This window comes from Schistocerca serialis, chromosome 9, assembly GCF_023864345.2.
Source record: "Schistocerca serialis cubense isolate TAMUIC-IGC-003099 chromosome 9, iqSchSeri2.2, whole genome shotgun sequence".
NCBI classification, from domain to species: Eukaryota; Metazoa; Arthropoda; class Insecta; order Orthoptera; family Acrididae; genus Schistocerca; species Schistocerca serialis.
This window is the reverse complement of record NC_064646.1, coordinates 534,641,632-534,655,673: the sequence shown is the minus strand read 5'-3', so window position 1 is coordinate 534,655,673 and position 14,042 is coordinate 534,641,632. Positions and strand designations below refer to the sequence as shown.

At 38.1% G+C, this 14,042-nt stretch overlaps 1 protein-coding gene across 1 annotated transcript in view; it reads right to left on the bottom strand.

Annotated features, from left to right (window-relative positions):
* Positions 1 to 11,706, bottom strand: part of LOC126418816 (uncharacterized) — a 202,241-nt gene extending 190,535 nt beyond the window's left edge. The window contains exons 1-2 of the mRNA XM_050085759.1: positions 10,730 to 11,706; positions 8,548 to 8,621 (exon numbers count right to left, since the gene is read on the bottom strand). Of these exons, the coding sequence (XP_049941716.1) occupies positions 8,548 to 8,621; positions 10,730 to 10,856 (201 nt within the window). The 5' untranslated portion in view covers positions 10,857 to 11,706. The remainder of the gene's footprint in view (positions 1 to 8,547; positions 8,622 to 10,729) is intronic.
* Between the last annotated feature and the right edge of the window lie 2,336 nt (positions 11,707 to 14,042).

Sequence of the window (14,042 nt, the reverse complement as noted above, 5' to 3'; positions counted from 1 at the left end):
AAATAGAAGGAAACAAAACCAAACATTCAACACAAACCAAAAGAAATGTTACCAGACAATAGATAACACACACATTAAAATAAACAATCCACCAAACATAACAGACATGGAACACTTCTGGAGCAACATATGGTCAAACCCGGTACAACATAACAGGCATGCATGATGGATACAAGCAGAAACAGACACATACAAGATGATACCACAAATGCCTGAAATGATAATTTTGCAACATGAAGTCACACAAGCAATTAATTCTACTCACAATTGGAAAGCCCCTGGAAATAATAAAATAGCAAATTTCTGGTTAAAGAAGTTCACCTCAACACATTCACATCTAACTCAATTATTTAACAGTTACATTGCAGACCCATACACATTCCCTGATACAGTTACACACGGAATAACATATCTGAAACCTAAAGATCAAGCAGACACAGCGAACCCAGCTAAATATCGCCCCATAACATGCCTACCAACAATATACAAAATATTAACTTCAGTCATTAAACAGAAATTAATGACACATACAACACAGAACAAAATTATTAATGAACAAAAAGGCTGTTGCAAAGGAGCACGAGGATGTAAAGAGCAACTGATAATAGATGCAGAGGTGACATATCAAGCTAAAACTAAACAAAGGTCGCTACACTACGCATACATTGATTACCAAAAAGCTTTTGATAGTGTACCCCATTCATGGTTACTACAAATATTGGAAATATACAAAGTAGATCCTAAATTGATACAGTTCCTAAACATGGTAATGAAAAATTGGAAAACCACACTTAATATCCAAACAAATTCAAATAATATCACATCACAGCCAATACAGATTAAGCGTGGAATATACCAAGGAGACTCATTAAGTCCTTTCTGGTTCTGCCTTGCTCTAAACCCACTATCCAACATGCTAAATAATACAAATTATGGATACAATATTACTGGAACATACCCACACAAAATCACACATTTGCTATACATGGATGATCTAAAACTACTGGCAGCAACAAATCAACAACTCAACCAATTACTAAAGATAACAGAAGGATTCAGCAATGATATAAGTATGACTTTTGGAACAGACAAATGTAAGAAAAATAGCATAGTCAAGGGAAAACACACTAAACAAGAAGATTACATATTGGATAACCACAGCGACTGCATAGAAGCGATGGAAAAAACGGATGCCTATAAATATCTAGGATACAGACAAAAAATAGGAATAGATAATACAAATATTAAAGAAGAACTAAAAGAAAAATATAGACAAAGACTAACAAAAATACTGAAAACAGAATTGACAGCAAGAAACAAGACAAAAGCTATAAATACTTATGCCATACCAATATTGACCTACTCATTTGGAGTAGTGAAATGGAGTAACACAGGCCTAGAAGCACTCAATACACTTACACGATCACAATGCCACAAATATAGAATACATCACATACATTCAGCAACAGAAAGATTCACATTAAGCAGAAAGGAAGGAGGAAGGGGATTTATCGACATAAAAAACCTACATTATGGACAGGTAGACAATTTAAGAAATTTCTTCCTAGAACGAGCAGAAACTAGCAAAATACACAAGGCAATCACTCATATAAATACATCGGCTACACCACTGCAATTTCCTAACCACTTCTACAACCCTTTAGATCACATAACATCAACAGATACGAAGAAAGTAAATTGGAAAAAGAAAACACATCATGGCAAGCACCCGTATCATCTAACACAGCCACACATCGATCAAGACGCATCCAACACATAGCTAAGAAAAGGCAATATATATACAGTGAGACAGAAGGATTCATGATTGCAATACAGGATCAAACAATAAACACCAGGTATTACAGCAAGCATATTATTAAAGATCCCAATACCACAACGGATAAATGCAGACTTTGTAAACAACAAATAGAAACAGTAGATCACATCACAAGCGGATGTACAATACTAGCAAATAAAGAATACCCCAGAAGACATGACAATGTCGCAAAAATAATACATCAACAGCTTGCATTACAACATAAACTTTTAAAACAACACGTTCCTACATACAAGTATACACCACAAAATGTACTGGAGAATGATGAATACAAATTATACTGGAACAGAACCATTATAACAGATAAAACAACGTCACATAACAAACCTGACATCATACTCACCAATAAAAAGAAGAAATTAACACAACTAATCGAAATATCCATACCCAATACAACAAATATACAAAAGAAAACAGGAGAAAAAATTGAAAAATACATCCAACTGGCTGAGGAAGTCAAAGACATGTGGCATCAGGATAAAGTTGACATCATACCAATTATACTATCAACTACAGGAGACATACCACACAATATCCACCAGTACATCAATGCAATACAGCTACATCCAAACATATATATACAAATACAGAAATCCGTAATTATTGATACATGTTCAATTACCCGAAAGTTCCTAAATGCAATATAACACATACCGTACAGTTAAAAGGAAGTGACGCTTGATCAAGGTCCGCGTCACTCCATTTTTAACCGGACTTAACGTCTGAGAAAGTGAAGGAAATAAATAATAATAATCGTTTCAGAAACAGCACTATTAACAGTGCAGAGATGACCACTGTGGGAACTTCCAAGTAAAATGGTATATCATCCTGATTTCTAATCACCAAAAGTTACTTCCTTGCCAATATAGCGGAAAAATAATTTCCTCACTTGCCACGTGGTTTTGTCAGCATTGTGGGCGACACACAGTTACTTCTGTGAAATTTAAGGGAACCAGGACAGTGGAATATCTTCACAGGTTCACTTCCAGCTTTTATGGAAAATCGCATTCAACTCTGCCAAGCTCTGACGTCGTCCAAGACACCAGGCAAGCAGGCATTTGACTGACATGAACATATTGATATCCTGGTTCAAAGTGTCTCTCCTAACTGCCTCTCTGGCCATATTTATATATGGCCACAGTGGACCACCAAAGGGAACATCTGCTATCAGTCGTCCTAGGAACAGGGTCAGAATCTAAAAGGCCCATTTCTCGGACACGTATTAATTAATAATAATTGTTTAGCAATTTGTAATCTTCTCAATTTGTATATAAATAGAATTAAGTTTGGTTTAGTTATTAAAATGTTTTAGCTGGCTACAATTTTTTAAAGCGGAATCGACAGTAGAACAAGACCTCTGAACAGCCTTTTTAAGATTCCTTGTTCTCATAGTTATTTATGAACTGTCTCGAAACTTGCTATAGCTGTATTACTGCACTATTGCAATCGCGTACTGTAGGTACAACTTTCTATTACAAATACAAATGATAATCAATTATGAGTAAGGACTTCATTTCAAATTTGGTTTTTAGTAAATAATTTGAAAACCAAAAGAGGTAACTTATTGGTGCTACATATAGAAGATGTTTACATCTTACTGAGGATGTTTCTAAGTCTAGTATTTAGAACCTTTAATTTTTCATAAAAACCCAAATAACTTTTGATTGTGATGTACATGGTGTGCATTTGTATATTATGACCAGTTTTAAGCTCTCTAGTTCTATTATTTAGTGCCACTATTTTTTCTTAAGGTCGTATATTTTGCCTGACATATGAAGGGCTTATTTCAATAGTATAATTGAATATTTCTGGTATCTCAACTGCAGATTTTTCAGCGCTCATTTAATTTTAGGACTCTGTATCTCAGAATGAACAAAAATGGACTTGTACGACTATTGAAATAAGCCCTTCATATTCATTTGATCATTCTGAGAGCTTAAAATGTTAAAAATAATATACTTAAGCCTACACTGATGAAGTTTGGAGCATTTAATTTAGATTTAATATCACAATTATATTATGGTGTAATCCTTTGTATGTTAAGCACAGATGTTATGATGATGTGACATTGGTAGTAGTGAATTGGAGTAAACCCCTGCACACTAGCTTTCCCCTGTGCCTCTTATAACGATACAGCACTTGTTTAGCCTCAAGTTAGCAGCAGTAGAATATTAGGTGCAAACTCGTTATGGTTTTACCATATGCCAATATGAGATGGAAGAGCTATTCAAGGTTTTTGCAGAATTAAAATCTGACTTTAATAATAAATTGGATACTACTTATGCAAATATTGAAACTGGAGGTATTAAGTTAAACCCAGAGGCAGATATACATTCTACATGTTTTTAAAGATATTTTATAAGTCCCTGCTTAAGTGTTGTGATGAATCCAAAAAACTGATTTTTCCCCGAGTTATTTGGAAGAGGATGATGCTAAATGAGGAACTGGTCATTCGCAGAATTCCCTTCTTGGAATGATTTTCAGGAAATGTTTAAGAAGTACTGGTTGTCCAGCACACAGGAAAAGTTAATGCTAGAGTTATTTGGCCCAAAATATTATAGTAATAGTTGGCATCCTGGTAGTTATAAGAAATACAGAATGTCCCAAAATAATGTATACATTCTTTGAAACTGAACATCTCTTTAATGAAAGGGGTTAGAAATACAATTTTAGTGGTACTAGGTGCCTCATGGCCCGACTTAAGATGGTAAATGTTCAAAGTGGTGTCTGTTCATCGCAATACACTGTCGACAAAGACTAACAACTGAGCGACATGCCAATGTTATTGTTTCCAATGGAATAGCAGGACAGACTTGTTTAATTTGCTCTCTAAGGTCATCCAGTGTGTGTGGTCTCACAGTGTAAACTGTATTCTTGAGAGTACCCCAAAGAAAGAAGTCTAGAGGAGTTAAATCTGGAGATTGAGCGGGATACTCCACACTCCATCTTCGTCCTATCCATCTGGTACGGAATGTATGATTGAGAAATGCCTTCACATCCAGGTGAAAGTGAGGTGGCACCCCATCCTGTTGAAAGTAATAATCTTCCATTCCAGACACAACGCTAAGACCAGGAGTTATCATTTACAACATTTCCAAGTACGAGTCACCCGTGACAGTGTTGTTGAAGAAGTACGGCCTGATTAACCCTCTAGAAGACAGACCACACCAGACTGTTACTCCTAGTAGATTAACATGCCTTTGCTCAGTTACATATGGATTCTCCCTGGCCCAGTACACGCAATTATGGTTGTTAATTGCTCCATCAAGTTCAAACGTCGCTTCATCTGACCAAATAATTCGATCTTGGAAACATTGCTCTTCTTCACATCTGTTAATGTGCCACTCACAAAATTCGCTTCGCCTATCAGGATCATCCTCGTTAAGAGCATGGAGAAGTCTTGGAATGTAAGGCTTAAAGTTCTGAGATGGCAAAATTGTATGACCCCTGCTTCTGCAGATCCCAGTCCCATGAGAGCATTGCCTCACATATTTCTTCGGGGATCGTGTGTATGCCTGGATTACTGCATCAAAACCCTCGTTGTCTGTTGAACTTCTCTTTCGTCCGCTATGTCTCTTCTTCTCATTGTGCACTGTTTCTTCGATTTCAAACTTATCTCTGATTATTAGAATTGTTACTCTTGTTGGTGGTGGTATTCCAAATTCAGCTCTCCAATGTCTCCAATTTTTCCCGAGAACATGCAGGTTTACTGTATGATTAAATGATGATGGCGTCCTCTTGGGTAAAATATTCCAGAGGTAAAATAGTCCCCCATTCAGATCTCCAGGCGGGGACTACTCAAGAGGACGTCGTTATCAGGAGAAAGAAAACTGGCGTTCTACGGATCGGAGCGTGGAATGTCAAATCCCTTAATCGGGCAGGCAGGTTAGAAAATTTAAAAAGGGAAATGGATAGATTAAAGTTAGATATAGTGGGAATTAGTGAAGTTCGGTGGCAGGAGGAACAAGACTTTTGGACAGGGTTATAAATGCAAAATCAAATAGGGGTAATGCAGGAGTAGGTTTAATAATGAATAAAAAAATAGGAATGCAAATTAGCTACTACAAACAGCATAGTGAACGCATTATTGTCGCCAAGATAGACACAAAGCCCATGCCTACTACAGTAGTAGAAGTTTATACGCCAACTAGCTCTGCAGATGATGAAGAAATAGATGAAACGTATGACGAGATAAAAGAAATTATTCAGGTAGTGAAGGGAAACGAAAATTTAATAGTCATGGGTGACTGGAATTCGTCAGTAGGAAAAGGGAGAGAAGGAAACATAGTAGGTGAATATGGATTGGGGGGAAGAAATGAAAGAGGAAGCCGCCTTGTAGAATTTTGCACAGAGCATGACTTAATCATAGCCAACACTTGGTTCAAGAATCATAAAAGAAGGTTGTATACCTGGAAAAATCGCGGAGATACTAAAAGGTATCAGATAGATTATATAATGGTAAGACAGAGATTTAGGAACCAGGTTTTAAATTGTAAGACATTTCCAGGGGCAGATGTGGATTCTGACCACAATCTATTGGTTATGAACTGCAGATTGAAACTGAAGAAACTGCAAACAGGTGGGAATTTAAGGAGATGGGACCTGGATAAACTGAAAGAACCAGAGGTTGTAGAGAGTTTCAGAGCATAAGGGAACAATTGACAGGAATGGGGGAAAGAAATACAGTAGAAGAAGAATGGGTAGCTCTGAGGGATGAAGTAGTGAAGGCAGCAGACGATCAAGTAGGTAAAAAGACGAGGGCTAATAGAAATCCTTGGGTAACAGAAGAAATATTGAATTTAATTGATGAAAGGAGAAAATATAAAAATGCAGTAAATGAAGCAGGCAAAAAGGAATACAAACGTCTCAAAAATGAGATCGACAGGAAGTGCAAAATGGCGAAGCAGGGATGGCTAGAGGACAAATGTAAGGATGTAGAGGCTTGTCTCACTAGGGGTAAGATAGATACTGCCTACAAGAAAATTCAAGAGACCTTTGGAGAGAAGAGAACCACTTGTATGAATATCAAGAGCTCAGATGGCAATCCAGTTCTAAGCAAAGAAGGGAAGGCAGAAAGGTGGAAGGAGTATATAGAGGGTTTATACAAGGGCGATGTACTTGAGGACAATACTATGGAAATGGAAGAGGATGTACATGAAGATGAAATGGGAGATATGATATTGCGTGAAGAGTTTGACAGAGCACTGAAAGACCTGAGTTGAAACAAGGACCCCGGTGTAGACAACATTCCATTAGAACTACTGACAACCTTGGGAGAGCCAGTCCTGACAAAACTCTACCATCTGGTGAGCAAGATGTATGAGACAGGCGAAATACCCTCAGACTTCAAGAAGAATATAATAATTCCAATCCCAAAGAAAGCAGGTGTTGACAGATGTGAAAATTACCGAACTATCAGTTTAATAAGCCACAGCTGCAAAATACTAACGCGAATTCTTTACAGACGAATGGAAAAACTGGTAGAAGCAGACCTCGGGGAAGATCAGTTTGGATTCCGTAGAAACGTTGGAACACGCGAGGCAATACTAACCTTACGACTTATCTTAGAAGAAAGATTAAGAAAAGGCAAACCTACATTTCTAGCATTTGTAGACTTAGAGAAGGCTTTTGACAATGTTAACTGGAATACTCTCTTTCAAATTCTGAAGGTGGCAGGGGTAAAATACAGGGAGCGAAGGGCTATTTACAATTTGTACAGAAACCAGATGGCAGTTATAAGAGTCGAGGGGCATGAAAGGGAAGCAGTGGTTGGGAAAGGAGTGAGACAGGGTTGTAGCCTCTCCCCAATGTTATTCAATCTGTATATTGAGCAAGCAGTAAAGGAAACAAAAGAAAAATTCGGGGAAGGTATTAAAATTCATGGAGAAGAAGTAAAAACTTTGAGGTTCGCCGATGACATTGTAATTCTGTCAGAGACAGCAAAGGACTTGGAAGAGCAGTTGAACAGAATGGACAGTGTCTTGAAAGGAGGATATAAGATGAACATCAACAAAAGCAAAACGAGGATAATGGAATGTAGTCAAATTAAATCGGGTGATGCTGAGGGAATTAGATTAGGAAATAAGACACTTAAAGTAGTAAAGGAGTTTTGCTATTTGGGGAGTAAAATAACTGATGATGGCCGAAGTAGAGAGGATATAAAATGTAGACTGGCAATGGCAAGGAAATCGTTTCTGAAGAAGAGAAATTTGTTAACGTCGAGTATAGATTTAAGTGTCAGGAAGTCGTTTCTGAAAGTATTTGTATGGACTATAGCCATGTATGGAAGTGAAACATGGACAATAACTAGTTTGGACAACAAGAGAATAGAAGCTTTCGAGATGTGGTGCTACAGAAGAATGCTAAAGATAAGGTGGGTAGATCACGTAACTAATGAGGAGGTATTGAATAGGATTGGGGAGAAGAGAAGTTTGTGGCACAACTTGACTAGAAGAAGGGATCGGTTGGTAGGACATGTTTTGAGGCATGAAGGGATCACAAATTTAGCATTGGAGGGCAGTGTGGAGGGTAAAAATCGTAGAGGGAGACCAAGAAATGAATACGTTAAGCAGATTCAGAAGGATGTAGGTTGCAGTAGGTACTGGGAGATGAAGAAGCTTGCACATGATAGAGTAGCATGGAGAGCTGCATCAACTAGTCTCAGAACTGAAAACAACAACAACAACAACATGTCAGCATACAACACTCACATTCTCTGTTTTCCAGTAACACTTTAGCATCCATTTCCTTTGTTCAAACGATAACGCCATGTTCGCTGACAATCCTGAAACAGAAGAAATCATTGTTATGTTTTTCACCGCCTTCTTAATTATTACCCATAAAAATTGTATTTCTGTCTCCTTTAATTAACGATATTCTCTGTTTCAAAGAGCGTATACATTATTTTGGGACACCCTGTATATTGAGTGGTAGCTAAAAAGCTGGGACACCCTGTATATTGAGTGGTAGCTAAAAAGCTCAAAATACGTGGACAATCCTATAGAGGACAGCCTGTAATTAAAGTGTTGGTGCAGAGGATACCTTACTATGTCAAGAAAGATATATAATATTTTAGCAGATGACGGCAAACTGTTTATTGACATTTATCAAAGGTATTGATATACTGAACAAAGAATGAGGAGACTACGCACAAGGTGACAACTGCCAACCAGACAATAATGAAGAGAAAGGTATCCACACACATTTTAACGAAAAAGTAATACGAAGTATTGTGAAGTAAGGATGTGGAATAATAATAGGAGAAATAATCAAGGAAGTAACGAGGCATAGACAATTCATTCTGGTAATGTAAACAACATCATCAGAAACTAGGTTGACACTTAGTGTGGTGGCTGATGTGAAGGTGGCTGATGTGAAGGTATCTCCAGCAGCTGTCGCTCCCATCAGCCACCGTGCCGAGTGTCAAATTGTTGTGTGAACAGTAATGTAAGTACTAATATGCTGATTGACTGGAGAACACCTTGCAGTTTGTTGTTCACTTTACTGATCAGATGAACACGAGCTCAATGCAACTCACTTTGCTTGTGTTGCACAATAGACAGGGCATCACACAGTTGAGTACCATCAGCTTACAGTCATGTGATGCCTTTTGATACCACTGGAAAGTTGGCGTTGTTTTGTAAACTCACGTCACCAGTTTTGTAAAGGGCTCATCGATACTGCTGTGGAGGCCGAGTTGCCACCGTGTTACGGTAGGCCGGGTTTGAGAGTTTGTGGAATGGCTTCTGGTGCAGTACACCGCTAAGACAATTTGTCCCTGGCATTATTACACAACTGCGCCCCAGGGTCAGGTGACAGGATAGGTGAATGAAGATTCAACAACACTCCAACAAATTAGCAACAAAGTCACACAAATGAATTAAAAAGGTTTACTTGTCTTTGTGACTTGTTGAATGATTAAGTCTGCAATACTGCATGTAATATAAGACAAAAGAGGCCCTCAATGGCTAAGTGCAAATGATTGAAGGTAAACTTCACAGTACATAGCAAATGAAATTTTTACAAGAACTGTCTGTTCACTTTTAAGAGTTCACTAAATGAAGTTCCCTGTCCAAGTCAGCTCTGGACGATGATCTATAAACAAGTGGGCGAGAGCTGCTCTTCTATCGTCCGAGCAGGCTTCTTTCCGTTGTCGTCTGGTCATTGGCGGACTGTAATCGGTCAGCAAGTGGCTGAGGCGAGGTCGATATCTTTACCCTCAGCGCCATGGAGGTAAGAATAAGGGGAGATGGCGCTACGAATCCCAGCCGTACTACGTTTTGAAGCCATGGGGGCGTGGCTCGCTGCCATGACACTCTGACCAAAACATTGTCAGTGTGCTATAGCGCTGCGTGTATTACAGTTGCTAATTGCACCATATTCACATGTAACGTCATCAGATTGGTTGTTTCAAAGTTTTTGTTTGAAATAAAATCTCGTAAAGGTGAAATTCCACATTTCTTCTGATTAGAAATAGTTTTTAATGTAATATTACGAACAGCTAGCCTTCAATGTAAACGATACAATGTTGTTAATTCAGTAATAAACGTGTATCACAAACTGAATAATAGAAACTGAAAACTAAGTTAGCTATACCCTCCCTCCAAAGACCCATAAATACATCTTGTTTGTAATACATGCTGGGACATTTCAGTTACGTTACACTACTGGGAAACACTCTTCATTACCACCAACATTTACTGAAATGTGGTACATAGAATGGCAAATCTAAACAGTGTCCTGTTTAGGCCAGTTAATGTAGTGTTAGCTTTTAATTTGGTACATGATGAAGACAAAGTGAGTTACTCAACACTTCGATTATCGACGATACGTACGTATTATACTGAAACGTGAACTTGAAAACTAAGAATTTAATTCTTTGAATTAACATACCTTTTGCAAATGTTTTGGGTGTGTAGGGAAAACTGATGGTACAGCATTTTCTCGGAGCCTTACTGTTGAAACGGAAGTTCAGTCTATGTCCTCTTCTCGGAAATGCTGAGAACATATAGTGCTCCATTTAGACGCACACCAATTCTTCCTCCTCACGGCATTCTCCCACAGAGCTTTCCGACTTTCATTTTTAGGAAATCTACAGGAGAAAAACACGCTATAGTACAAGTACCGATGTAGCACACGTTCATTCACAATGAAGTTGTAAAATCACACTTAACGAGACAACTTACACATGAAATGTTATTCCCTTCGATTTCGCATCACAATCAGAAAGATTCGTACATCCGAACACCACACAAGTCACCATAATAGCGCAAAATCCTTCCAAAAGTGAGCGACAAGCCTATGCACACAAGCTTACAGCAGCAATGTTTTGGTCGGATTGAGATGGCTACCCTCGGCTTCACATAGCTTCACAGCTGTGACATCACGGCGTCTCCCTCTATTCTTACCTCCATGCTCAGCGCCGACGTGGCGCAGGTGGAACTCGCGCAAGTGGAGAGTCTCTATGGCACTGGCACCAGCTCGCATCTTTGCACCTGTGTCTTGTTCGGATGACACAGCGCGTTGATGTATGTCAAGTTTAGAGACAACGTATCTGTAAAGAACTCTTTGGCAGTTCTGATAGCACTTTATTAATCACTATCAGGCTCAGAAAAGATCGTCTTGTTTTGGTGTAATAGGTACAGTAATACTCAACAACATTAACCCAAGAACCTCATTGTGTAAGTACAAGCTGAGGGGGAAATGGAGGGAAGCTCCCTGTTCTTTAATTTTTGTACTCTTAGTGGAGCTTTCACATAGATTTTCTTGCTAGAGGAGATCGGTTGGCTTACATCAGTGCAATTTAATTTCACCTCTTCTACAGCTCTGTACAATGCGTGTGCAAGGCAAGTGATGTGTGCCACACTGGGATAGAGACTCTGAAGTCTGTAGGCTGCTACAGCCATGTATGAAGCACCATTAATCGTCTCTATTCACACCAACTAGTGACAGTAGCTTCATTGAGTTGTCAAACGCAAAGGCGGTTGTCAAGCTGTTTATTCTGCTGAGAGCTTCACACCCTTAGGAGAAACATTTCTCCAGGTCCGTCAACTTTAAGGACACCAACAAAAGTATTTACAATTTAACCCCTATCCAAATTGGTGATTTCCGATAGACGCCCTAATCTCTTGGTCAACAACTTTAGTTCGTATTTTGTCGAGCATTTCCTCGTAGCACACAGATAAATAGTCGTTTCTCAGTGTAGCTTCATCTGGAACTGGATTTATTTTGTACTTCAAGAACTGTCTGAAGCGGGGATTCTTCAGCTTCTCCAATAGGACATTGCAAGACACCACCATCTTAAACAAGTTCTTGCACCTCTGAAGATGGACATGTCTACTCAAATAACAGCGTTCGTCTGCTGTCCTTTTCAGCACTTATCTTCGTGCAGCTACTGTGTTTGGAGGTGTTGCAGTGTTTTTACACGTTAAAGCCGTTTCCCCCATTAACCTTAACTTCATATAGTTTATAAAATAATATTTCCTTGTCATTGCTGAAGAATTTCTCCCCTGGTTTCATCGAAAAGGACTAAGTTTGTATTCAAACTGAATGGGGCGACTACTTGTGCTACGTTTATAACGCCAGAAGCCACCCTTGTTGGCTTCGAGAATGTTTTGTAGACTCTGTGCAACAATCTTTATATCAGTGAACGGACTACATAATGTGTTACACTGCTTGTCTACTATAAACCCGATAAATAAATCTTTGTAGTAATTGTGTTTAATTGTGACAACATTACATCAAACATTGTCATGTGAGTAAAATTTTCGTGTTTATATTCTTGTGTACTTAAAAATACGACAAACATTTGGATTTCTGGAAAAAAATTTGGTCGAAATATGATTCATTATGGAAAAAGTTGTCCGAAATTTGACCTATTACTAAAAAAGATATAAACATAATTTTTGCTACATTAAAGCTTTGTGGATGAATTGCTGTAAAATTCACCCTAAAGTTCAGGAAAAAGATTTGACACTAAGATCCATGCCAAACTAATAATAGAATAGTAGGCCCTCATTCAGAGAAGACAGTAATCCTCACATGGCTGAGACCTATTCTTGAGTAGTTGTTTAAAGAAGGAAAAGTAAAAGCTAAGGGAGAACATTGTAAACCAATAGTAGTGAGTGACATTTTTGGAAAGAAAGTTGATGTTCACCTATATTCTGTGCATAAAATATCATTAATCTTACACCATGGCTAGCGCTAATGAGGAAGAAATATTGTTGCCTCCTAGTACCAGTAATGGGAGTGTGTGTTACCGGAACCACCTGTAATAAAGGGAAGCAAATTAAAAAAGAAACATGACTACCAGTTACGATTAAAAAGTGGAATTTCCATCAAACATTGTTGCTGGTGCCATAGATATCCTGTTAGGATAAGATTGGTTACTTGATAATTATTATCGATTGGATTTCAACCAGAAAATATTTGTGTGGAAAATAGGTAAAAAGGTAGCTAGCATAGCTTTCCAAAGCAATCCATTGAAATCCAAGCAAGGCCCATCATCAGAGGAGCATATTCATTTAGTTGTGTTTACTGATATTATTGCAACAGATGAAAATAAACAACAAAAAGAAGGGAAGTATTAAATCAAGAGGAGTTGGCATTAAATCGATAGCAAGAGAATCACCTGTAGTGTCAGAAGAACGGAAATCTTAATTAGAAGGTATTCTGTTAAAACATAAAGATGTGGTCAAAGATAACTTGGGACTAATGAAGGAATACTTCTGTAAGTTAAAGTAAAATATGACACAGTTTTTTTCCTTTTGCAAGTCATATCCACTACCAATAAACCTTCGAATTGCAGTGAGAGATGAAATATGAAAGGAGATAGACAGCAACATAACTCAATGTATTTTTAGGGTCTGTTGTGGGTACTTAAGAGACTTGTGGTAGGTGTTCATTTAGTTTTAGATTCATGATCACTCCATAAACACAAAGAGACAGAAAGGGTTAGAACCCTGAGTACAGAAGAGATGTTATCTAACTTTGATGAAGCAGAATTTCATATTTCCATAGATTTCATGGAAGGATACTGGCAGGTAGCATTACATGACCACTCAAGGCCATACACAGCCTTCTTATTCGAAAGAAAATCTTTTCAGTTTAAAGTAAATGCCATGGAAGTATTACAATTCGCCTTGGGTTGTGAGCTGTACCAAGGAGAATGGAATCCAGGAGAGGGTGATCACAGAACAATAGCTTT